The 23,501-nt window shown below is 47.6% G+C and overlaps 2 protein-coding genes across 4 annotated transcripts; both read left to right on the top strand.

Moving 5' to 3' along the window:
- Positions 1-431: 431 nt before the first annotated feature.
- On the top strand, positions 432-6,531 carry znf507 (zinc finger protein 507). 2 transcript variants are annotated; one of them, XM_049717577.1, is made up of 10 exons: positions 432-583; positions 1,501-2,079; positions 2,187-2,629; positions 2,705-3,052; positions 3,214-3,625; positions 3,783-3,903; positions 3,986-4,091; positions 4,825-4,929; positions 5,002-5,136; positions 5,236-6,531. In XM_049717577.1, exons 2-10 carry the CDS (start codon positions 1,504-1,506, stop codon positions 5,585-5,587), a joined length of 2,598 nt encoding a protein of 865 aa, XP_049573534.1. In that variant the 5' UTR covers positions 432-583; positions 1,501-1,503; the 3' UTR covers positions 5,588-6,531. The 2 variants fall into 2 exon arrangements, with proteins under 2 accessions (XP_049573534.1, XP_049573533.1); XM_049717576.1 differs by having other exon boundaries at positions 3,983-4,091.
- Positions 6,532-7,817: 1,286 nt separating this feature from the next.
- dpy19l3 (dpy-19 like C-mannosyltransferase 3) lies at positions 7,818-20,720 on the top strand. 2 transcript variants are annotated; one of them, XM_049717590.2, is made up of 19 exons: positions 7,818-8,016; positions 8,279-8,425; positions 8,593-8,720; positions 10,533-10,623; positions 11,799-11,920; positions 12,060-12,205; positions 12,438-12,561; positions 12,651-12,785; positions 12,922-13,053; positions 13,528-13,629; positions 14,061-14,134; positions 14,606-14,764; positions 14,837-14,959; positions 15,826-15,937; positions 16,600-16,656; positions 17,137-17,219; positions 18,724-18,856; positions 19,460-19,618; positions 19,709-20,720. In XM_049717590.2, exons 2-19 carry the CDS (start codon positions 8,290-8,292, stop codon positions 19,880-19,882), a joined length of 2,190 nt encoding a protein of 729 aa, XP_049573547.1. In that variant the 5' UTR covers positions 7,818-8,016; positions 8,279-8,289; the 3' UTR covers positions 19,883-20,720. The 2 variants fall into 2 exon arrangements, with proteins under 2 accessions (XP_049573547.1, XP_049573548.1); XM_049717591.2 differs by lacking the exons at positions 7,818-8,016; positions 8,279-8,425; positions 8,593-8,720 and adding an exon at positions 8,760-10,268.
- Positions 20,721-23,501: the final 2,781 nt, after the last annotated feature.

Genomic DNA, 23,501 nt, shown 5'->3' with positions numbered 1-23,501 from the left:
TGCATGAGGGACAAACAGCTGGTTGCATTATGTGTGGGCGACAGACACAAGTTTGTATCATGTGAATGAATTCGCATATGCTGGCATCGTTTGTGAATAGACATATGATGTGTTTGTATTAAGGCAAACAATTTATACGATTTGTCTTTAAATGAACCGCTAAAAATCCTAGAAATGAACAATGTTCAATAGTAACATGACAACTGTAATGTTTTTACACATGAAATAGCTTTTTAATCAACAATATTACATTTTATTCTTTGAATTATATCAAAACGTTCTCTATTTTTCTTATTTTTGTATTGAATATGTTTGCTCCGTTCAACGGCGTTGAGAATAATACGACTTTGTATTTTCCAAACTCTCTCTGAAGATACTGAAGTGAAGAAGGTACTGAAGTCCCGTCCAATCGGCAGCTCGAATTTGGGTCACCTGACTCTAAACTCTGAGTCACGTGACCCAGGTTCCATCCTCGCCATTTTGCAATGTGGGCAACGGAGGCTACTTTTCTATTTTTTATGACTGGTGAATAAAACTAACGTGAGCAGTTGCATGTTTGGAGGACAAAGAGGGCGGTGACCCGGTGAGTATTTAACTCAATTTACGAGTCCAAGTGTAGTCACGATTCGGTTACACATTAGCCGGAGATGAAAAGTCATGGCTTTCCGGCGGGTTTTCCCACGCTTGTGTGCTGGGTTAGCCTCGCAGCTAGCCGATGCTAGCGTAGCCAAACTTCACATTTCACCTTTGTCGCTGCTTTTGTGGCTCAAACACGCGATTTCGCCACTTAACACTACCGCGGGCGTTACGAACTGTTTGATTACACGACGTTTTATGTGTGTTCGAATCTGAAACCCACAAATGGGAAAGAAGGATTGACATATTTTTAGATGCGGACGAACAGGTGCTCGCTGGAGGCTGCCCGGGCCTCACGTCCTCCAAATTGAGTCTTTAAACGTTTACTAACACGCGCAACTTTCAGATCATAAATACATGAATGACTAAGGGTGTTCCATACGCGTGAGTCACTCCGCAAAGCAGAAGTGGTGAGAAAAGAGGAAGGCGATATGTCGTGAGAAAGTGACGGATTGGTGAAAGGTGAAGGAAAGGAGCCTTGTGGTCGGTCATCTCTTCTTCAAATGGCAATGTCAACAAAAGCACGTGTGTCCTTATCAAGGCAATACTCATTATCACTAACTGCCACTCGCTGTCACCACTTTGCAAGATCAATAGAGCTGTCCAAATCACTTTTCCTCTAGGCATACATTGACACAATTTCACGGCACCAAACCAAACAAGAAATGGCACAGGTATTATCCTTAACTCTTACTAAATGAAATGGACTTGCTTTTGTGACATCTAAAACTCAAAAACAACTAAAAGAAGACAGAGAAAGGGCCTTTGACGGCAATTGAATCATTTATGCACACCTTTACAGCAAAGACACTTGCACCTTTGTGGATTCCAGTTTGTGCTGACCTTTCATGTGTCTCGCGCCAGGTCATGGAGGACAACAGCGTTGCCGTGCTCATCGCTGCCGCCGCCTCTTCCTCGGCTGCGCCTTTGTCCGAGCCCCACGAGCTGGGGCGCGTCGCGGACGCCCCCGAGCGCAAGGCGGACACCGACTCGCTCATCCAGGTCATCGAGAAGCTGAGTAAAATTGTGGAGAAGCGGCCCCAGCGCCGCTGCACCCTGACAGGACACAAGAGGGGTCAGCCGAGAGGAGGAGGAGGAGGCTCTCCTCACAAGAAGCTGAGTGTGGAACACGAGCATGGTGACCTCAACAACAATAACAGCAGCAGCAGCAGCAGCAACTCTTGCGAGCTCAAGCGTGCGGCGACATGCTACCAATGCAGCCTATGTCCGTATCTGTCGCCCACGCTGCCGCTGCTCAAGGAGCACCTGAAGCAGCACAACGAACACAACCAGGACCTCATCCTCATGTGCTCCGAGTGCTGCTTCAGCTCCCGAGACCAAGCGCAGCTGGAGGAGCACGTCAGGATGCACCTGGAGAACAGCGCGGACGCCAAAGAGGGCCAAGACGGCGCCCAGAGGGACGCCGACCCGGCGGGCTCGGAGGTAAGCTTGCCTAGCTTGGAATCACTCGCCTGCAAAACGGCCAAAGCGGAGTTCTCCCAGTTGTGCTACCAAACGTTACTAACGTTTGCTCTGCTCGTCCGTGCCAGTGCGAGTGCGACGGCGAGCAACAGCAGGGGCAGCCGCAGAAAAAGAAGTGGTACGTTTTCGAGGAGTACGGCCTGTACCGCTGCCTGATCTGCAGCTACGTGTGCAGCCAACAGCGCATGCTCAAGACGCACGCTTGGAAGCACGCCGGACTGCTCGACTGCTCCTACCCCGTTTTCGAAGAGGACGAAGCTACCTCGCTGATAGCGGCGCCCGCCAGCTGTGAGGCGGACTCCGTCTCCGCCACCTTCAAAGCGCGCGTGCCACTTCCGGACGGCAAATCAAGTCCGCCTCACGTCACCAAAGAAGAGCAGGGCCAGTTCGCTGTCGAGGATCTGAGCCCCGAGGAATCTGAGTTGGAGGTGCACGTCGCCACGGAGGTGGAGGCGGAGACGCCGTCTGCGGACGACAGCTTGCTGACGTCGGCGCAAAAGATCATCAACAGGTAACAGCCACCGCCTTTTAAAGGCACACGCATGCAAAAGATGGAATCTCTTGACTGACATGGTTTCATCCACAGCAACCCTAACAGCGCGGGGCACATCAACGTGATCGTAGAGCGCCTGCCCACTGCCGAGGACGCCGTTATCGCCGCAGCGCCGTTGCTGCTCGACCAGGAAGAGGATGCCGGTCAAAGTGTATTGGAGGTCAAAGAAGAGGTGGAGGGGGAGCGCACGCCAGGCGGAGACTTCCCTCCGGATGAGAACGTTCCGCCGGCCGGACGCAAGAGGACGCACTCGGAATCGCTCCGTCTTCACTCGCTGGCCGCGGAAGTCCTGGTCGCCCTGCCTACGAGGACCCCCGAGTTCAAACTCGAGACCGCGTCCGTGGCGGAGCATCGCCAGGACGGGAACGAGGAGCCACGCAAGTATGCAAAGTCTGCAATTTGATCCTACAAGTTTGGAGGGAAAGTTGTCTTCAAAACACAAAAAGAAAATATCCCAAAGACTTTTCTTGGTTGATTTGACAGGAAATGACCCAATTAGGGTGCAGCAGCAACAAGTCATTTGTGCCACTTGAAATGTGCAGGAATCCCGAAGGCCCCGCCGCCAACGCCGGCATCAGCTCTTCTCTGCTCACCGTCATCGAGCGTCTCCGCGAGCGTTCGGACCAGAACGCCTCGGACGAGGACATCCTCAAGGAGCTGCAGGACAACGCCAACGCCGCCCCCGAGTGCCCGGGCGGGCCTCCCGACGGGAGTATGGTGGACTACGTGGCCGGCAGCGAGCGGCCGTACCGCTGCCGCCTGTGTCGCTACAGCAGCGGCAACAAGGGCTACATCAAGCAGCACCTGCGCGTGCACCGCCACAGGCAACCCTACCAGTGTCCCATCTGCGAGCACATTGCCGCCGACAGCCGGGACCTGGAGACGCACATGATCCACCACTGCAAGACCAGGACGTACCAGTGCAAGACCTGCGCGCACGCCTTCCACTACAAGGTCAGCCCCTAGCCGGCGGAAATTCCAAAATATGATGAAATGAGCTTCTGTGAAGATTTTAGTGGAGCTCAAGCACCAGACACTGCAAGCATATGCAACCTGCTAAAGATGTGCGAAACGAGAGATGACAGCTTCCCGTTTGTGTTTGGCGCTTCAGAGTCAGTTGAGAAGTCACGAGCGGGAGCATCACAGCTTGGTCAGCGCCGACGCATCAGCGCTGGCGGCCGTGGATGAAACGGCCGCTGCGTCAGAGGAAGCTGAGCACGACCCGGACGAAGGTGAGGTGCGCCGTCTGGATCATCGATGGAACCGGCCAATGTGCTCATGGACTAATTCTCTTTTCTTTCTTTCTTTCAGAAGGCGGCCTTCAGAAAACGTTCAAGTGCGACGTGTGCAACTACACCAGCGCGACATATGTAGGCGTCAGGAACCACAGACGCATACACAACTCGGACAAACCTTACCGGTAAGGCCAACAGTTATTTTTACCCCAAATGATTTGGAAACCCCCCAAACAACAAACAAACCAAATTAAACGGTTATGTCAACTAAAGTAAACTGGCGTTCCACCGAGTTTGCTTTTGGAACTTATTCATCGGTTATTTAAATGGCACTTTCTCTGTATGCGTGCTGGCTGACACAAATGAAGTTGAGCATCTTCTCCCAGCCCCCTTGCTGTTCTTCTTATGTCCACTGAAGGGCAGTAGAGAGCCACAACAGCTCTTGTCTCTTTTCTCTGCTTTTATTGCAGGAAGGTCAAATGTTGGCACTTGAATACAAAGCAAGCTGCACAAGGCTGTATTTTTGATGTGTTTGTGTCTTGAAAATGTTTATCCTTTGTCAAAGAGTGTGAAAATGGAGTTTGAAGAGGTTCAAGAGCAGGAGAAAGGAATGTGTTTAGAAGCATTTTATCTACTCTGCAGGTAGAGCCTGAACTTCCTTTTCAAGCACTTGTGTGGTCTGGGCTATTAGGGAGTATTTTGCTCACAATACTTGACTGACTCTTCACACCACAGCAACGTTGGAGGAATGGATTGAGGGAAAGAAAAAAAAAAAGATTTAAGACGGGTTAGAGGTGAAACATCGACTTGGAAATGCAAATACCTACAATAATATAAATATTTATTTTGCTGATGTGACAAAAAATACTCAAGTCAGCATATGCACGGTGGTGCTGACACTCTTTGTGGCGTGTGCAGGTGCTGCAACTGCGACTTTGCCACCACCAACATGAACAGCCTGAAGAGTCACATGAGGAGGCACCCTCAGGAGCAGCAGGCCGTGCAGCTCCTTGAGCAGTACAGGTGAGAGCCGAGGACCAGACGCCGGCAAACGCCGGTGCGCCTCATAACGCGTTGACCTTTTCCGGCCGCCAGGTGCTCGCTTTGCGGCTACGTGTGCAGCCACCCGCCCTCCCTCAAGTCGCACATGTGGAAGCACGCCGGGGACCAGAACTACAACTACGAGCAGGTCAACAAGGCCATCAACGAGGCCATCTCGCAGAGCGGCCGGTAAGCGTGCCGCGCAATACGACGATCGCGCGCAACTGCCAAGAAGAGATTTCTCTTTACTGGGGTAAAAAAAAAAAAATGTATTTGGTTTTCATTCAGAATTCCCGTGCCGTCGTCTACGGGACCAGAGTCTCTGACACCGTCCTCGCAGGACAGCAACAACGTCCCGGCCGAGCCCTCTCCGGAACCTCCCTCTGCGCTCCCCAAAAGCGGCTCTGAGCCCTCGCCCCCGACCCCTCAAGGGAGCCCAATGGCCCCGGTCCCTACCCATCCGCGCGGTGGCGGGGTGGAGTACTGCGTGCTGCTCTTCTGCTGCTGCATCTGCGGCCTGGAGTCGACCAGTAAGGAACGACTGATGGAACACATGAAGGAGCACGAAGGTGACCTCATCAGCATCATACTCAACAATAAGGACGCGCACACGCATGCACACACGCAGGCAGCACAGTGAATGACCCCCAGGAATTGACTCGAATATTTCACACGCTCGTTTACCTCAATGGTCGCGCTTATCCCGTTAATCGTCTCAACCAGCTTCACAGAGCAATAGTCCAATGTACAGTCCACCTCCACCAAGGCCAACCAAGCACAATTTGGATCACATTTACAATTATATTCCTGTAGTTATTTTTTTCCCCCCCTCCTTTAATTTCAACTGAGCTTGTCACTTCAACTCCTATACAGCAGCAGGAGGGCAGGGCAGGGCAAAGCAAAAGTTGCTCAACTAGTCAAATGACCATCCCTGTCAGACAGAAAGTGCCGCATGTCCCTTTCATATGGCCCTCCCCAAATTCACACCTCATGTCCTTGGCGGAGACATCAGAAAAAAGGACTTGAAACCTATTTCCAGCCATGTGGTGATGGAGCGCTGGTCCAAGTTCATACCTCATCCAAACAAAAACCATGCTTGTGAAAGGCAGCTGGGTTTTTAAATTTTTTTTTAACTGCTACTGTCATATTTAATTTTTATTTAATAAAATGTGTAGAAACTCGATCACGGCTTGAGTTCACACGTATTTATCCGTTTGTTTGTTTGTTCGCATGATTGTTCCACGACACTTTGAAAAGAAAAAGTGGATTATTTTGAGTGAATTTGTATGCCGCGCGAGTTAAAAACAGCTAACGTTTAATTTTCAGAAAGGGGAAAAAGGGACTTGAAGAAAGGAAATCTGCTTTTTAATTTTCCCGCCGGAATGGTGCCTACAAACACAAATGTCAAACAGTGTCAACTGTTTTTTTTTTAGCGTGTATGCATATATATAGTGCCCCCTTACATGTATGTTCTATTTTTATATGTAATCTTTTTGTTCACTATTTGAAAGACTTTCTAACTTAAAAAAGAAAACTGCTGTGTCCATCAACGCCTAGGTGACAATAAAATGTCCTGCCACAGCATCATTGTGTGATTGTTCATTTTAACATGATATACTTTTAACCTAACCTTATTGCTCATGTTATTTAATGCCCGTAATTTTTTTTCTTGCCATTGCGTGAACCGGCGTCTTCTAAATCCAATATGGGCTTCTTTCCACAAACACGTTGCATTTTTAAAAAGGTAAATGTAATCCCATTACTAAAACGTGACATCTGTACAAGTAGAATATGCGTTTCGTGTCTTTGCAGGATAACGTTCTCCACATAAACCTCTTAAAAGAATGTCAACAGGAAGATGACAACGAAGAAGTGACTGAAATGAAGCAAGAATCTTGACTCCTAAGCTCTTTTAAGGCAGCTTTTCTACTCTTATGCTTAATCCGCAGATTTTGCTGCTCTGTGGATGCTAATTTGTGAGGAAGGAGACCAACTGAAGCTAAAATGTCGACAAACAAGTGAACATTTAATGTGCGCTTCTAAAGTAATTACCTTTTGACACCTATGTTGCCACTTCCATCTCACGATAGCTCTTAGTGACCCTCCTGAGAAGAAGCGGTGAGGATAATGGATGCTTTAGTTTCTGGTTGTGTCACTTGTTGCCAGACAGAATTCATATTGCGCTGCATTGCAGAGAATTTGACTAGGAGTGGCAGCAACAAACTCAAATGCCATCGACATTGTAGGCATGCAACGGTTGCATTCTCGAGTCTTGTGAGGGAACTGAAATTCTCTGACATGTTTGTCATTTGTTGCCAAGAAGAATTCATGGGGCACCACCCTTTGTGCCCTACAAGACAGCAGGAAAAAGGCAAGGAGCGCTGACAAACACTCATTAAGTGCATGGGCTGACACTGCAGCACAATCATGCTCTCTATTGCAAACATATCAAATAGACCAAAAAAGATGACTTGGCATTAGCTTTGCACCACTGCTACATGTAATGCTAGCATAACTCATCACTGCAAATTACAACCACGGGCCTCACGTTAACAGTGTAATGTGTGAAATAATTCAAAATATTTCAAATATTTTTGACGAGAAAACCTGGCACTTGACGGTGAGGGTTTTTAGCTCATTTTGACAGTTTCTATTGTCTTCGTGCACCGGATAAAGCCGTGACAATGACGGAGGACAAAATAAAATGTGCTCCCTTGTGAAATGTAGTTTAAAAACTGATTTGCGCACTCTTTGATCACGCTTTGGTATATGTAATAGCTGTCATTAAAGGAAAACAATACCATCGATAACAGGTTGTGGGTATAATTACATTTTGGGAAGACCTCTGCTTTTATTTTGAAGGCAAGCCCTGTCGAGTTCCGGCGTGAATACTCAATCGAACCCCGGGAGGTGAAAAGCCAGTTAAAGCAATGAATGTGTGCTCTCAAGGCAGATGAGAGGGATATGAATGGGCCGTGGAGCTAACCAAGACTGGTAGAAAGCAGACGATAGCAGCCTAAGTGGACGTTCCTCGGGCTGTGGTTCGGACGCGTACGTTTGGTTTTCCCGGTGCGTGTTCATTTGTTTGTATTACGGGAACGCGCGCCGCGGTGTCACAATGCTCGCAAAATCACAACAATGTCGCCTTATTAGTTAGTATAAGCCACATATGAGATTTTAGATCAATCTTGTGTACCAAAACTGTATTTTAGATTTAATCTAATCTCGTTTATAGTCCCCCAAATATTCAACAAACTCATCCAATCGACCACAGTCAGTTTCGAAAACAAACACAAGGGGGCGTCGTTGTTTACATTTGGATCTGTGGCAGGGCCGTGCATCATGGCAGCGCTGCGCCACAGGAAGGGCAGCCGGGCTAAGTGCCCCCCTCAGAGCACCGCTGCCGACGGTAAGCCTCAGCAGCCCCATCAGTCCAACTGTTGCCCCCAGCATCATCACCAGGACGACCTCCTGCAGGGTGAGTTCCAGGTTCGCTCCATCACATAGCTGCCACACCTCTCTGTGGCCAAAGTTCACCAAAAAGTGAAATAATACAATTAAAAGATGAGAATTATTATTATTTGGTACGGTCTCTTGACGTTTCCTCCTCATGATCCTCACGCGTGCACGCACAACCAACCGCAGGTGACTGGTCGTGGGGGTCCATCGTGTGCACGTCGGTGGGCTGGTCGGTGTCGGTGGGCCTGGGCCTGCTGTGCTGCATGTACATGGCCACGCTGCACGAGAACGACCTGTGGTTCTCCAACATCAAGGTGAACAAACGGCAATTCTCGCAAGCCGTGCTAACATTAAGCCCGTCGGATCTGCTTTAGTGCTCGAGCGAACGGACACAGCTGCTGCCCGTTAACTTTTTAATTTGTTTTGATCCGTCAGACATGTGTTTATGTGTTCAGAACCTTCGGTGGGATTGAAGAAAAAAAGGTAGTATTGCAACAAAGCCTGAGCTTGTTGTTGTAGCGCTGACTGTGTTACCACGGCAACAGAGTGGCCACAGCGTGTTTGGAGTTGACATCATCATTGGCAGTGCACTATGTTCTTCATGGACACACACAAACACGCACACGCTCAGACACTCCAAGAAGACGTTATACAAATATCAGACCTCCAACATTTTTGTTCTTCCGCTACAAAAGAACCTTAAAAATTCCACCGCTATGTCATATCCTAGTTTAAATCCTTTTTAGATGAAATTGTATATAAATTCTCTATTACTTTTCAACCTTGGAAAAAAAAAGCATCACATGTTTTTGACATTTACACTCGCATTCTCATGGGAGTTTCTTAGCCGGGTAACAAGGACAGAAGCTGGAAAGTTCATCACTTAATCTTATTGTTAGATGAGTATTTTTATGAGAACTATTCTTTAGTGATTAATGTCCTTGTTTGCGGTACAAAGTGAGCGGCGGGAAGTTTTACAAGTCTCCTAGGGAGGATGGTTTGATGAAAATAATAGTACATTTGAAGAATTGTGTTGCATGATAAATCTGCAGCATTTTGTTGCGGAATGACACACAATTAGCAGTGCAGTTCATTTAGGGCAGCGGCCCGCCCACTTTCATTGTGTGCCGCTAGCCATGTCCACGTGGCTCGCAACAGGGAGTTAATTTGGGACGCAGCTGGACGACACATCCACAAGTGCGCTGGCGTTCCCAAACATTCCCCCCCACTACCTCCCTCCCTCCCTCCCTCCGTCCTATTCTTATAAAAGGTCAGGCGAGCCACAGTCCACTGGCTTCCCACTTTTCCATCCTCGTCCTGCACTTCGACTTCTGGCAGAGACCTTTCTTTTTTTTTTTTTTTTTTTACTGGGGCCTCAACAAGACACCACGAAGGCACCGGAAGGGATTCAAGTCCAGGGCCAGCGCGTCTGCTTGAGATCCTGACCTGCTCCTCGGTTTTTTATTTTTTATTTTTTATGTGAAGCGGAGCGGAAGTTCGTAAAGGAGCTGCTCATTTCTCAGGAGAGTTTTCTCTGCCATGGAGCTTCAAAAGCGAAATGATTTGGAAGCACTTTGAAGGCACCTCGGCCGCTCCTCTTACCTTTTCTCCAGATTGATTCGGATCTCTTCTATTGAGCTTTTCACTCGATGGAGCTCCGCAAACGGCGACGAGGTACGACCAAGGACGAAGAGGAGGGGGATGAGGGAAGCTCCGGATCCGGCTCACGAGCTCCACGGTGGAGGTGGCGACGGACTGTTGCCACGGCGACAGGGCTGACGACGGCCGGCCTGCTGGCTTTGACGCAGGCCTGCTGTGTCAACGCCTTGCATGAGAACCTACTGTGGTTCCAACAGCTCACGGTAGCGCCAAACAAAGCTTCTAAGAACCCGCAAATTCTAAAACGACAACACAGTTTGGCCATTGGGACTCGAGAGGAAAATGAAGTCTTTTTTTTTTTTTTTTTGTAATTCAGCATCTTCGACAAAGCCGTACACATTTAACTTTCTTTCTCACACTAGTTCATCTTAACAAGGTGTAGCAAGTACTGTATGTTGATGCTTTTGGAGGAAGTGTCAAAGCAAATTTTAGACGCTAAACTGAACTGGGCAACATTTTTGTTACAGGAGGTAGAGCGTGAGATCTCCTTCCGGACCGAATGTGGACTTTACTACTCGTACTACAAGCAAATGTTGAACGCCCCATCCATACAGGAAGGTACACCTGAAATGTTAAATCAATTCATGCTAACTTGAAAGCAATATTAGCAAACCTCATTAGGCCTTTGTTCATGGCCTATATTTATCATTTGCAACCTTTATAATTCTGTTGTTTGAGTCAAATCAAACGTACCACAGACAAATCAAGTGAGAATTAAAGGAATTAGCATTAGCTATGTTACAGTGTGACTGCTGAGCGCTAACTAAATGTCGTCATGTGCATGTTTTAACCATCGTTCATTACTAAATATGTTCTCTTAATAAATGACCAAAAAGTTACATCTTCATTTACCTGGTTGCTAAAATGCCAACTGAGGTTGGCCTTAAGTGCAAAAAGTAAAAACAAAAGCAATTTGACTTGCGTTTGCAGGACACATTAGCATTAGTTTGGCTCCGCCCTCCATTTTGTGGCCCGACGTCAACAGTTTATTGCTAATGATGCACGTGGGTAAAATGACTCCTTGTTCCCATCAGCACAGTCATCGAAATTCCTTCTTTACCGCAATTTTCCGCTACACTCTCTAATCGACTGACTGGACGCGAGGAGAGGAATGAAGTCACCGGGAGAAAGGAGGAAGTGTAATGAAGGGAAATATCTAGAGAACGAAGGAGCGATAAAGCGAAGCGTGTGGGTGGAAACGTGGACGCTGTTTCACGGAAAATGCGTCCGGTTGCTCCGGTGGATCAAGCAGCCGTCGGGCCCAAAGTGGCTGGAATGTCGCAAGTTGGCATCAGGCATCGTTTCAATCACAGCAAACATGTTGTAACCATTTCCAGCCCTGCCCGTGGGCCTCTTTGGAATAATCACACCAGTATGGCTACAGATTCATTCGGGATCAGAGATGTTTGTTCTGGAAGAACTACTGTATTGTATTGTGGCACACACGCACGCACGCAGAGATTTGAAGGAAATAATCCTAAAATGGCTTCGTTCAAGCAACATGGCAAACTTCCTGTGTTATTTCGAGTAGGGCTCCTTGAGACATTTATCTCATGACGGAGGTGTTGAAGGATTTTCATTTAGCTCAGTAAAAGTGACTTCAGGTGTTGAATTTGTAGAGCCTCGCTTCTTACGCTGACGGTCTCATCTAAATGTAAATTTGGAGTTGGGACTAATCGGACCACCAAATATTGTATGTTGAATTTTCATTGATTTTTTGTTTTTTTGCTCAGGATTGTCAGAGTTGATCCACGACAACTTGACAGAGTCCAAGAGGACCATCAACCTCCTGCAGAGGATGAACATCTACCAGGAGGTCCTACTCAGCATTCTCTACAGGCTTTTGCCCATACAGGTAACACACACAAACACACACGCACGACCTCGTGAAAATTTATATTTAAAAAAAAAAAATAAGAGCAAATTGTTGAGGAAAAAAAACCTCCCCACCTTTGGCGGGGGTCATGCTGACAATTTTGTTGCATGTTTTGCAGTCATACCTGGAGCCCATGTACTTCTACATCTACAGCGTGTTCTCGCTGCAAGCGGTCTACGTGATGGCGCTGTACCTGACAGCGTGGCTTCTGGCTGGCTCGTGGACGGCGGGCGCGCTGGCCGCCATCTGGTACATCCTCAACAGGTGGGCACTGAGCAAAACTCCCGCCAGCCCGCCCGCCAGCCCGCCCGCAGTCATTCCACCGCAAGCGTTAGCCTCATTAACTTAGCTAGCTTCTCTTTGATCTAATGTTCACAAAGATCAAAACAACGCAACACATTTCTTGGACGAATCAATAGGAACACTTCAGCCCTCATGCCTTTATCCAGAGCCCCTATTGATTTGCGTAGCTTCATCCAGGACCATGTGTTTGTAGGGTGGACACGACTCGTGTGGAGTTCACCATCTCGCTGAGAGAAAACTGGTCTTTGCCCTTCTTGGCGCTACAGGTTGCCGCCATCACGTGCTACCTGAGGCCTCGGCTGGGCACTTTGCAGCAGGTGCGCGCGCGCGTGCTAACGCCCAATGCTAACTCCCGTAACTGCCTCAGCATCAAGACTTGTCTGTGTGTTTTCCTTCCACTGGGCAGAAGGTGATGGTGTGGTTGATGTTCGTGTGCAGCTTGTGCTTCTGCGTGACCTGGCAGTTCAACCAGTTCATCTTCCTGGTTCAGGCCCTCGTCGTCTACACGCTGGACTGTGTGGACGTGCTCACCGCCGCGCAGGTTGGACTCGACACCTACCGTTCTATGATATGAGCATATATGGTCATTTGCTGCCCTCTTGTGACTGTGAGGTGTTTTTTTGGTCTGCTCTGTCTGAGTGTTGTATGTATTTTGTTTTTGTTTTTTTTCTTCCCAGGTGACCACGCTGTACTTGGTCCAAGTGAGCGCTCTGCTGAGCGTCTGGCTGCTGCAGTTCTTCAACGGCATGATCCTGGGCTCTTTGGTGCTGAGCTTCATCGTGGCGGCCCTCCTCGTGCGTCACGTCCATGTGCGTAGACGCGCGCAAGATGGATGCGACGCCTTGCACGCACGCGCGCGCGCGCGAGCATGGCTTTGTTTAAGCTGCCGATAATTCCACTTTGTGAGCAGGAACACATTTCCCCGTCAAGTCTTAATGTAATATATTCCAATCCGATCTTATCACGGCGACAATTAGGAAGATATTTAGCGTGGCAGCGAGACGGCGCAAGGCTCTAAATCATTCATGTATGTATGCTAAGTTACTTGTTGAAAGTAGGCTGCTTTAAAAAAAAAAAGAAAGAAAAAGCAGTATGAGTCATTCAGACGCTGTTAAATTAGAGTTTCCTAAAATGGAAGCTTTAATGATACAGAAAAAATAGACAGTTAAGATAAGGTAGATTTCGGTGATTTGAGGCAAATTCTACAAATGACCAAAATACGTATATGATTTCTTGAAACATTGTCTAAAATTTGTGAATTGATTTTTGTGCTCCTGCGGCAGCGTTCTCTGAAGACGGGAAGTTTTGCGGCCCGGGTGTTCAAGCTGATTATCCACAGCACCGCCGTCCTCCTGCTCACCTTCGCCTTCAACTTCCTGACCAAGGTTGTCCTCCGCCATTTCTTTCCTTTCTCCAACATCCATTTTTCCGCAAGAAAAGGGTCCAAAGGTTGTTTTCATTTGCTCTTATGTTGAGCTATTTCTTACGGTGTTTTGCACTTGAGGGCCAGCATACAAAGCGACTCAGCGCCACCATCTACAGGGACCCGTTAGCCATGACAGTGCTTTGCTGTAAATAGTTGCATTCCACTTAATGAACACAAACGTTCACGGCAGCAGTGAATTACTGGTTCATTAGAAGCGAGCGGGAAAAAGATAGAAAATACATTTCCCTCCCTCCCTCTGCAGTTGAGTAAACACACTCTGGAGGCCACTCTTCATCTGACATGGGTAGTTTTCAGGCAAGTTTGTTTTTGTATTTCTATTTCATTCCCAACCTTATCTGCATGCGCGTGCGTGCGTGCGTGTGTTTGCAGAAAGCGCTGCGGCTGCGATCTGACGAGCACATCTTTAAATTCATCAAGTCAAAGTTTGCCCGGGGGCCGACGAGGTAGGAACGGCAAACGCGCCTCGCGCTCGTCTCTTCGGGCTCTCCTCTCGTCCGCCGTTGTGCGTTTATTCCTCCGACGCTGCGGCACCTGCGCGCGTGAATAATAGATGAGCGTTCGCACCATCGATTAGCTCGGTGCGTCGTCACTGGCGTGATAACGCCGGCTCGCGGCGAGCCAGGGCCCTTCAATTATTCAGCGGCTGGCGCGCGATACGACGTTTATTGTGATATTCACACGTGTGCGCGGAAGGGGGGGGGCGGTATGTATAGCTCTGCCATATCTTGCTGGCACAAAATATACAAGCGGCATTATTAAAAGCTCTTGTGAAAATGGTCCAGAAATGTTTCATATCGGTCCGCCAGCCCAAAACGTTACAAAGATCACAGACGCACAATTGTTGACGTTACTTATCATGTGCAAGTTACCGTTGTTGACGGCTCCTTTTGCTTTTTTTTTTTTTTTTCCCCCAGGGACTTTGACGCCAACCTGTATCTGTGCGAGGAGGCCTTCGGTGCGCTGCCACTGGACACTTTAGAACGTCTGTCCGCCAGCCTCCTGCTGGGCCCCTACGCCCTCACGCTGGTGCTGATGGGCGGCGCCCTGGCGCTGGCGGCTCTACGCAACCTCAGGTGCACCCCGAGGGAAACCCAAAAAGTCGGCCGTCTTGAGTCGCTACGACCAACTAGCCCCTCTCCCTACAGAACAAAAGGTGGCGCTGCGGAGAGGAAAGCGGAGGGTCCGGCGGTGGCATCCTTTCGTCCGGACGTGGCCTACAACCTGCTGCACACGCTCTTCTATGGCTTGCTGGCCCTCAGCACCATGAGGTGATGGCAAACACTTAGCATTTTATCCTCTGCCTTTTTGCTCTCACTACACTTTTTATTTTTCACCGCCAAGTTAGTATCTGTGCCTCGGGTGACTTTGGGGTGGCCTCCAAACGTAACGTAAGCCCCATTCAATGACCGCTAACAAAGTAGGACGTCTCAAAACGATATTGAAAAGAAAACACATTTATGACGTTAATAAGCGATGCCTAGTACTCGAGCACACTGCATTTGATGCAGCAAAATCAGAACAGCCTCAGGGTGTAAACAAGGGTTAGGGTTTCAAGGATAGGCTGGGTAGGGTTTCAAACACGGCCTTGAAAACAGCCATCCTGTCGGCTTTCATTTGCAAGATGGGCTGTGCGCACGCTTTCAAATTCCACATTCAAATAAGGCTTTCAAGTGTTTCAAATTTGGACGGGCTTTTCAAATTAGCCTCTCAAAATTAGGAATTAGGATTAAAAAGTCTCTGTTCAAGGCAGAATTAGATTTGAATTCAAACGTTTTCACCCGCAAGTTCAGCTCACACGAAGCGTTTGGGAATGGCGTAAAAGAGGAGGAGGAGGAGGAGGCGGCGGCGGCGGCGGCACAAAGTCGACGCTGTGTGTGTGTGTGTGTGTGAAAGCATTAAACAGCAGCACAGAGACAGACTGCACACAAAGTGACAAATTGGATTTTTTGGCTCCCTGTAAGTGCTGATGAAGAGCAGGAGGCCAAAAGTGCAGGCAGACTGCGTTTCTTTTTTTTGTTTGTTTGTTTTTTTTTTTTTCCCCTTTCGCTTCTGCATATTGAAAAAGTTTGTTTTCTACAAGCTTTCACATTGTTCAACCATTGCCTTCAACCGGTTTCTTCTTTTCATCGCGCAGGATGAAGTACATCTGGACGGGGCATATGTGTGCCGTGGCGGCGTATGGCGTGTGCGGGAGGGACGTCTGGGCCGTGCTCCTTCACGCGCTCCGATGCAACACCAAAGTCACGGTCAGTGTGAACACCTGAACTTGATTCAACGTGAATCCCACCAATGAGGCTTTGGAGTTTTGATTTGGGTTTCGCTTTCAAATGAAGCCTTACAGAAAGGGAGGAAGAATGAGAATGACCGAGAGCTTTTCAAATAAGCCTTTTGCGACTGGCAGAGTTGAAGTGGGAGCCAGATTTGGAAAGTTACACTTTGAAAAAGTTACGATTTGAAGACTTTTTGAAGCAAAGATTGCAACTTCAAACATGGCAAGCCAGAGTTGCGATTTTCAAATAAGCTTGCGAGAGAAGAGCAGGGATTCAAGTGACAACTGGGCTTTCCAGACACCGTTTGGGTTTCTGATTTTTTTTTATTTTTATTTAATGAGAGCTGGGAGTTGACGAGTCATGCCAAACATTTAACAATTTCAGTTAAGGTAGAATTAGGCTTTCAAGACAGACGCTCAATGTACCCGCAGGTACCGTTTATGGCCAATTTGCGGGGAGAATAATTGTGTAGTCAGCGAGCGCATGATTCATTCCCAAAGGCGTCCAGACTGGCGACCTGCTGCGACGTGCCAAGTGCATGGTTGCGGCCACCAGGGGGCAGTGTGGCTCTTAGGTTTGGCCTTGAGTGACTTGCGCCTCTTTGCTGTGTGTCTGTCTGTGCTCCCTCCCTCCGCCAGCTGACGTTGGTCCGCTACGCCGCGCCCGCCGCCGTCTTGGCCTTCCTCTCTTACAAGGTAGCACAACACAACAATACACAAACAAGAACCAGCCATTGTGCGCCTTCAACGCGCCACCAAGTCCTTTTATTATTTCCCCCCACCCCCCCTTCTTATTATGTGACTGTCATCTCATAATACCAGCAATATTTTTGTATACAAGCAGCAGGCAAAGAAGAAGCAGCAACACCTTCAAGCATTTTCATTCTGCTGCTGCTGCTGCCATTGTGCGCTCGCACACAGAAAAAGACTTTTGTCAGATGCGCTACACTTTTCAAATTGCGATTCATAATTCATTTGCAAATTTTGTCGTTTATTTTTATTTTCAATGCCAGCTATTTTTAATGAAGGTATTGCTTAACGTCGCCAATGATTTTTTTTTTTTTTTTTTTAAGCACCTACCGTCGACTGCATATTGGGCGCCATTTAGCCGCAATGACTCACTACAACGTTTGTTTTTTTGGGGCATAACGACATCATTTTCATCGTCGCCTGCAGTTCTGGCCCAAGATGGTGGAGGAGCTGTCTGACTTGAGGGAGTTCTACGATCCAGACACTGTGGAGCTCATGACCTGGATTAGGTACACACACACACACACACACACACACACCATCATCATCATCTCTGACATCAAAGGCAAATCTTATTAGTTTCCCTACTTTGTTTGATGTTCTTGATTAGGCCGTGTGTGTGTGTGTGTGTGCATTGTGTGTGTGTGTGTGTGTGTGCGCATTGTGTGCGTGTGTGTGCACGCGCATGTGTGTGTGTGCGGGTGGCCCCTGACTGATGAGAGCCCAAGGGTCTTGATGAATAAAAAATGGTAGTTGTTGGAAGAGACCCATCTTCTGGCAGTGCTCCGGGAGCCCCCTCCCCGTGCCCGCCACGCCGCCCACTCTCGTCCCCCCCCCCCCCCCCCCCCCCCCCCCCCCACGAGGGTCTCCGTGGCCGGGCTGCTGATCAAGAGCGCCGGCCTGGTGGGATATGGGCTTTGGAAGTCTGGCTGCGGCTGCTGTGCACTTTCCAGCGGCTGTCTCACTACTCAAGTGCAGACTTCTCACTTAGTAATTGCTCTGAGGGACTGCTGACATGCTGCTGTTTTGGTTAGCAACCAAGTCGCAATGTAGCTCAGGTGGCAACGCTTTCATTTGTTTGTATTGTGCGGTTTGCCGGCCCGAGTCAGGCTGGGTTTGCGACTTTCATAATAGGCTTCGACGAATTCAAGTCGGCTTTCGGGCTCTGAAATGAAGCTTTCCACACAGTCGGCGTTTAAAATGAGGCTTTCGAAAGCGAGTCGGCCTTTCGCAGCGGGCTCGGCGAAGTCGATTTGGTAGGTGCTGATGATTTGTTTAGCGGAGAGTTCAACTGCTCCCAGCTCTTTTCAATCTGATGTTTGCGTGTGACTAATTTGAGCGTCGCCACCGTGTTTTCTCGACAACGCTGTCATTACGCCGATTGTCGTGATTACTGCGGCTGCTCATGCTAAAATGTGTGTGCGTGCTCCTCGCCTCAGGAGCTAATCCCATTAGGCTGCCAGGATTATACGGGTTGCGCGGAATTACTCGGGCGGGGAGGGGCTAAGCCTGCCCGCCGCGCTAATTACATTCCGGATGAAAGCGTTACGGCGGCGAAGGAGGCTCGTCTTACGGCCGCGGCGTCTGAGCTGAGTTATTAGCTTCCGTGCGCGGGAAATCACACTGACTTCAAGCCGCGCCGCCTAACAAGGAGCGAAATGAAAGATGGATGCCTTCGCGCCGACGTTTTTTGTCATTTGAAAAAATGCTCGTTTGAATTTGTCGCCTGATGCAAGTCATTATTTGACACTGCGTGCGTTCAAGATGGAACAGCGGGAAATACGTACAGCATTGGCTTCCATTTTGCGTCCACGTCGGGTGCAAGATAGGGTTTGAAAATAAGGTTAGCTTTTCAACTTCTCTGTAGTCGCCATTTAAAACAACCACTTCAAGCTCACGTGGCCTCCGCAACAAAGACGACAACGTGATCGAACACCTTACAGATTCCTTTTCTCTCTTTCCGCCGCGTCGTGTGTCAAAGGCGGCCACGTCCTCTCTTTAATCTGTCGGCAGCACAAAGACGCCGGAGCGTGCCGTCTTGGCGGGAAGCATGCAGCTGCTGGCCGGCATCAAACTGTGCACGGGGCGAATCATCACCAACCACCCGCATTATGAAGACGCGGACCTGAGAGACCGGACCAAACAGGTAGCGACAACACACACGAGGTGGCAAAACGGCCGCCCGGGCGGGGCCAATCAGTGACGCAGCCGAGACGCAGCCAAGGTCTTCTTGTCTGTCGCCGCAGAAAACCTCAACTGAGGTTTGTTCCTCATCAACATCTGGAAGAAAAGAAATCAAACAAACCCCAAAGGCCTTTTTCAGTGCAGTTGCCGTAATTGGCCCGCCAGAGGAAATCAAACGTTTTTCCACCTTATCAGACAGATGTTGGTGTCTTTAATGATGGAGTGAAATGTCCCAAATGGTTCAAGTTGCAAATTTCCTCCTTGAATGGGAAGAATGGGACATTAATAATGTGATTAAAGCAGACTGTATTAATAATCATTGGGAAGAAAAGTTTTAAGAACACTGTTTCTCGAAGACATGGTAATTTAGTCAAAGTCAGCTTTATTGTCAATTTCTCCACATGCCAAAGACACACAAAGAAACCGAAATTTCAAAAATTCAAAAAATTTATTTATTTTTTGCTAAAAAAGCCTTACTATACATGGTCATTTTGAAAAGCAACACTAGTGAAGAAAGACAATTCTGGCCGCCGCCTCACGCTGGTTGTCCCGCTTTGCCTTGGAGGTGTACCAGGTGTACGCCCGGCGCTCTCCGCAGGACGTCCACGCCATCCTGCAAGGGCTGGGCGCCCACTACGTGGTGTTGGAGAACTCCATCTGTTACGAGCGCCGCCACCGGCGAGGATGTCGCCTCAGAGACCTGCTGGACCTGGCCAACGGACACGTGGGTCCACATCCTTGACTTCAAAACGAACACCAGATCGTTCGATCGTCCTGTTTGTGACGGTCACATGATTTCCTTTTGTCCGATCAGATCATGGACGGTGAAGGGGATAACGACGCCGACCTGGTGGCCGCCACCCACCCGCGATTCTGCGACGCCGTCAAGACGGACTCGCCGGAATACGCCACGTTGTTCAAAAGAACCTTCCAGAACAAAACCTTCCATGTGTACCGAGTCAAGAAGAAAGCCAAGAAGAACTCGTAAGAGGACAGCAGCTGTGTGTGTACCAAGAAGCACATATGTTTGGCACCTTTGGACAATGCACAAGAAAATCCATTCACTTTTCCTTCTTTAAAGGAGTGCACTTTGGTATCAACTGGTGCCGTCAATGGCTCTGGAAATGTGAATATGTTGTGAGTCAGTGACGGTGATTTTTTTTTTTTTTTAAAGGTTAGATTAATGTGATGTGCATTCCAGTTCTTTGAGAATCTTTAGAATCAGTTCACTCAAACGAATCGTTCAACGAATTTTTTCAGTGAACGAATCACTTCCTAAAGTTTTTTTTTCAGTTCATATGATTTCAACCAGTAGGTGTCGGTAATGCCATTGAAGCTAGTGCCACCTCGCCGTAAAACAAAACGAAGAAGAAAATGACGTTACTTCCCGTTTACGAACGAGTCTTGAATTGCATTTCCCATTCAGTTCATCGCGAGAACGGATCAGTGAGGGAACGAGTTCATGGGTGAACTGTCTTCCCGTGCATCAACGGATCAGTCAGTGAACTATGTAAGGCAGAAGGTCGATTTACGATTTGCCAAGGAAAGAAAGAACCACTCAGTGAAACACCACTTCTTTTAGGCAAGCTAACGGCTAACTATTGCATGAAGGGATGCGCCGTTATGCAACAACGGGGAGATTCTGCTTCTCTTTGGGTCATCTTGATTTTATAACACTTAAAATAACGTGTATGCATATATACGCCTAAATATTGTTATCCAATATATCTATTGCAATTTCACAATTTTTGGATTGCTGGTTTGAAATTTACTTTTAATATTATTATTATTATTTTCTTTTAAATAAACATTTATGTTCAAACTTGTCTGGTGTTTTATTCCTTGTTTTTATATTCGCCAATTAAAATATAAAAATCAGACATTTGGTTAACTGCTTTATATGACAATATGTATGTGTTTTACGTTGTTATATGAGTTGGAGTCCCACAAAATAACAAATGTCGGCATAGTGGATTTTTTTCAACCTTTTATTAAAACACAAACACATTCAGTATAATAACACCATTAAATACAATCCAACAAATACAAAATTAAAACATCAATGTCGGCATAATGTGTGTCGGCTGGCATAGCAGCAAATAGCCAATCAGAAAGTGGGGGGTGAGGGCGGGTGTGGCACTTTTCACTTTCAGTTAAGTTTTGACCATGATAGTTCCCTAATAAAGTGGCCTATTAGGTACACTTGAAAATGGTGGTGTACCTAATGGAGTGTCCGTGTGATTGCCTCGTTAAGTGCAGGTGCGTGAAAAGTTTTAGCTCCTTTTGCACGTGAAAGTGGCTAAAACTTTTCACGCACCTGCACTTAACGAGGGTCACTTGGAAAACATGTTGGAACGCGGCCCTGAGGACTAGAGCTTGACACCTGTGACCTTTGACCATGATATTTCCCTAATAAAGTGGCCTGTTATTAGGTACACTTGAAAATGGCGGTGTACCTAATGGAGTGTCCGTGTGATGCCCTCGTTAAGTGCAGGTGCGTGAAAACTTTTAGCTCCTTTTGAACGTGAAAGTGGCTAAAACTTTTCACGCACCTGCGCTTAACGAGGGTCACTTGGAAAACATGTTGGAACGCAGCCCCGAGGACTAGAGCTTGACACCTGTGACCTTTGACCATGATAGTTCCCTAATAAAGTGGCCTGTTATTAGGTACACTTGAAAATGGCGGTGTACCTAATGGAGTGTCCGTGTGATTGCCTCGTTAAGTGCAGGTGCGTGAAAACTTTTAGCTCCTTTTGAACGTGAAAGTGGCTAAAACTTTTCACGCACCTGCACTTAACGAGGGTCACTTGGAAAACATGTTGGAACGCAGCCCCGAGGACTAGAGCTTGACACCTGTGACCTTTGACCATGATATTTCCCTAATAAAGTGGCCTGTTATTAGGTACACTTGAAAATGGCGGTGTACCTAATGGAGTGTCCGTGTGATGCCCTCGTTAAGTGCAGGTGCGTGAAAAGTTTTAGCTCCTTTTGAACGTGAAAGTGGCTAAAACTTTTCACGCACCTGCACTTAACGAGGGTCACTTGAAAAACATGTTGGAACGCGGCCCCGAGGACTAGAGCTTGACACCTGTGACCTTTGACCATGATAGTTCCCTAATAAAGTGGCCTGTTATTAGGTACACTTGAAAATGGCGGTGTACCTAATGGAGTGTCCGTGTGATTCCCTCGTTAAGTGCAGGTGCGTGAAAACTTTTAGCTCCTTTTGAACGTGAAAGTGGCTAAAACTTTTCACGCAGGTGCGCTTAACGAGGGTCACTTGGAAAACATATTGGAACGCGGCCCCTCGAAGGACTGGAGGTCGACACCCCTGGTTTAAGTGAAAAGTGCCACACCCGCCCTCACCCCCACTTTCTGATTGGCTGGTTGATCTGTGACATCACTCGGACACTCCATTAGGTACACCGCCATTTTCAGGTGTACCTAATAACAGGCCACTTCCTTATTGGGGGTCTGATCTGTGACATCACTTGGACACTCCATTAGGTACACCGCCATTTGCAAGTGTACCTAATAACAGGCCACTTTATTAGGGAACTATCATGGTCAAAGCTTAACTGAAAGTGAAAAGTGCCACACCCGCCCTCACCCCCACTTTCTGATTGGCTGTTTGATCTGTGACGTCACTTAGACACTCCATTAGGTACACCGCCATTTTCAGGTGTACCTAATAACAGGCCACTTCCTGATTGGCTGGCTGATCTGTGACGTCACTCGGACACTCTATTAGGTACACCGCCATTTTCAGGTTCGTTCGCGAAGATTAACGAGTGAGTGACAGACAGCGTTGCTGCTATGCCAGCCAACACACGTTATGCCAACATTGATGTTTTAATTTTGCATTTGTTGAATTGTAGTTGATGGTGTTATTATACCGAATGTGTTTGTGTTTGAATAAAAGGTTGACAAAAAAAAAATCCGCTATGCCGACATTTGTTATTTTGGGGGACTCCAACTCATATTACAACGTAAAACACATACATATTGTCATATAAAGCAGTTAACCAAATGTCAGATTTTTATATTTTAATTGGCGAATATAAAAACAAGGAATAAAACACCAGACAAGTTTTAACATAAATGTTTATTAAAATAAGAATAATAAAAGTACATTTCAAACCAGCAATCTAATGTGAAATTGCAGTGGAAATATTGGATAACAATATTTAGGCGTATATATGCATAGACGTTATTTTAAGTATTATAAAATCAAGATGACCCAAAGAGAAGCATAATCTCCCCGTTGTTGCATAACGGCGCATTCCTTCACGAAATAAAGTTAGCCGTTAGCTTCGAGAAAACGCGCATAAAAGAAGTGGTGTTTCACTGAGTGGCTCTCTCTTCCCAAGGCAAATCGTAAATCGACATTCTGGCTTACATAGTTCACGCCAGGAGAGAGACGCAACACGTTCACTGACTGATCCGTTGATGTACGGGGGGAAGGAAGGCAGTTCAGCCATGAATTCGTTCGCGAACGGGACAGTCCGGCTTCGTTCCCTCACTGATCCGTTCTCGCGATGAACTAGAAATGCAAATCGCTCACTCACTGACTTGTTCACTCACAGCTCCGTTCAGTTGGTGAACGGGAA

Source organism: Syngnathus scovelli, chromosome 4, assembly GCF_024217435.2.
Source record: "Syngnathus scovelli strain Florida chromosome 4, RoL_Ssco_1.2, whole genome shotgun sequence".
NCBI lineage: Eukaryota > Metazoa > Chordata > Actinopteri > Syngnathiformes > Syngnathidae > Syngnathus > Syngnathus scovelli.
The sequence above is the reverse complement of the archived record's forward strand: the minus strand, read 5'-3'. Positions and strand labels throughout refer to the sequence as shown.

Excerpts from the sequence above, each read along its gene's own strand:
- znf507 (XM_049717576.1), top strand. The coding sequence starts at position 1,504 with ATGGAGGACAACAGCGTTGCCGTGCTCATCGCTGCCGCCGCCTCTTCC. Across the intron at positions 2,630-2,704 it reads GCGCAAAAGATCATCAACAG|CAACCCTAACAGCGCGGGGC; the intron begins GTAACAGCCACC and ends TTTCATCCACAG. Across the intron at positions 5,137-5,235 it reads GCCATCTCGCAGAGCGGCCG|AATTCCCGTGCCGTCGTCTA; the intron begins GTAAGCGTGCCG and ends GTTTTCATTCAG.
- dpy19l3 (XM_049717590.2), top strand. The coding sequence starts at position 8,290 with ATGGCAGCGCTGCGCCACAGGAAGGGCAGCCGGGCTAAGTGCCCCCCT. Across the intron at positions 10,624-11,798 it reads CGCCCCATCCATACAGGAAG|GATTGTCAGAGTTGATCCAC; the intron begins GTACACCTGAAA and ends TTTTTTGCTCAG. Across the intron at positions 12,786-12,921 it reads ACGTGCTCACCGCCGCGCAG|GTGACCACGCTGTACTTGGT; the intron begins GTTGGACTCGAC and ends TTTTCTTCCCAG.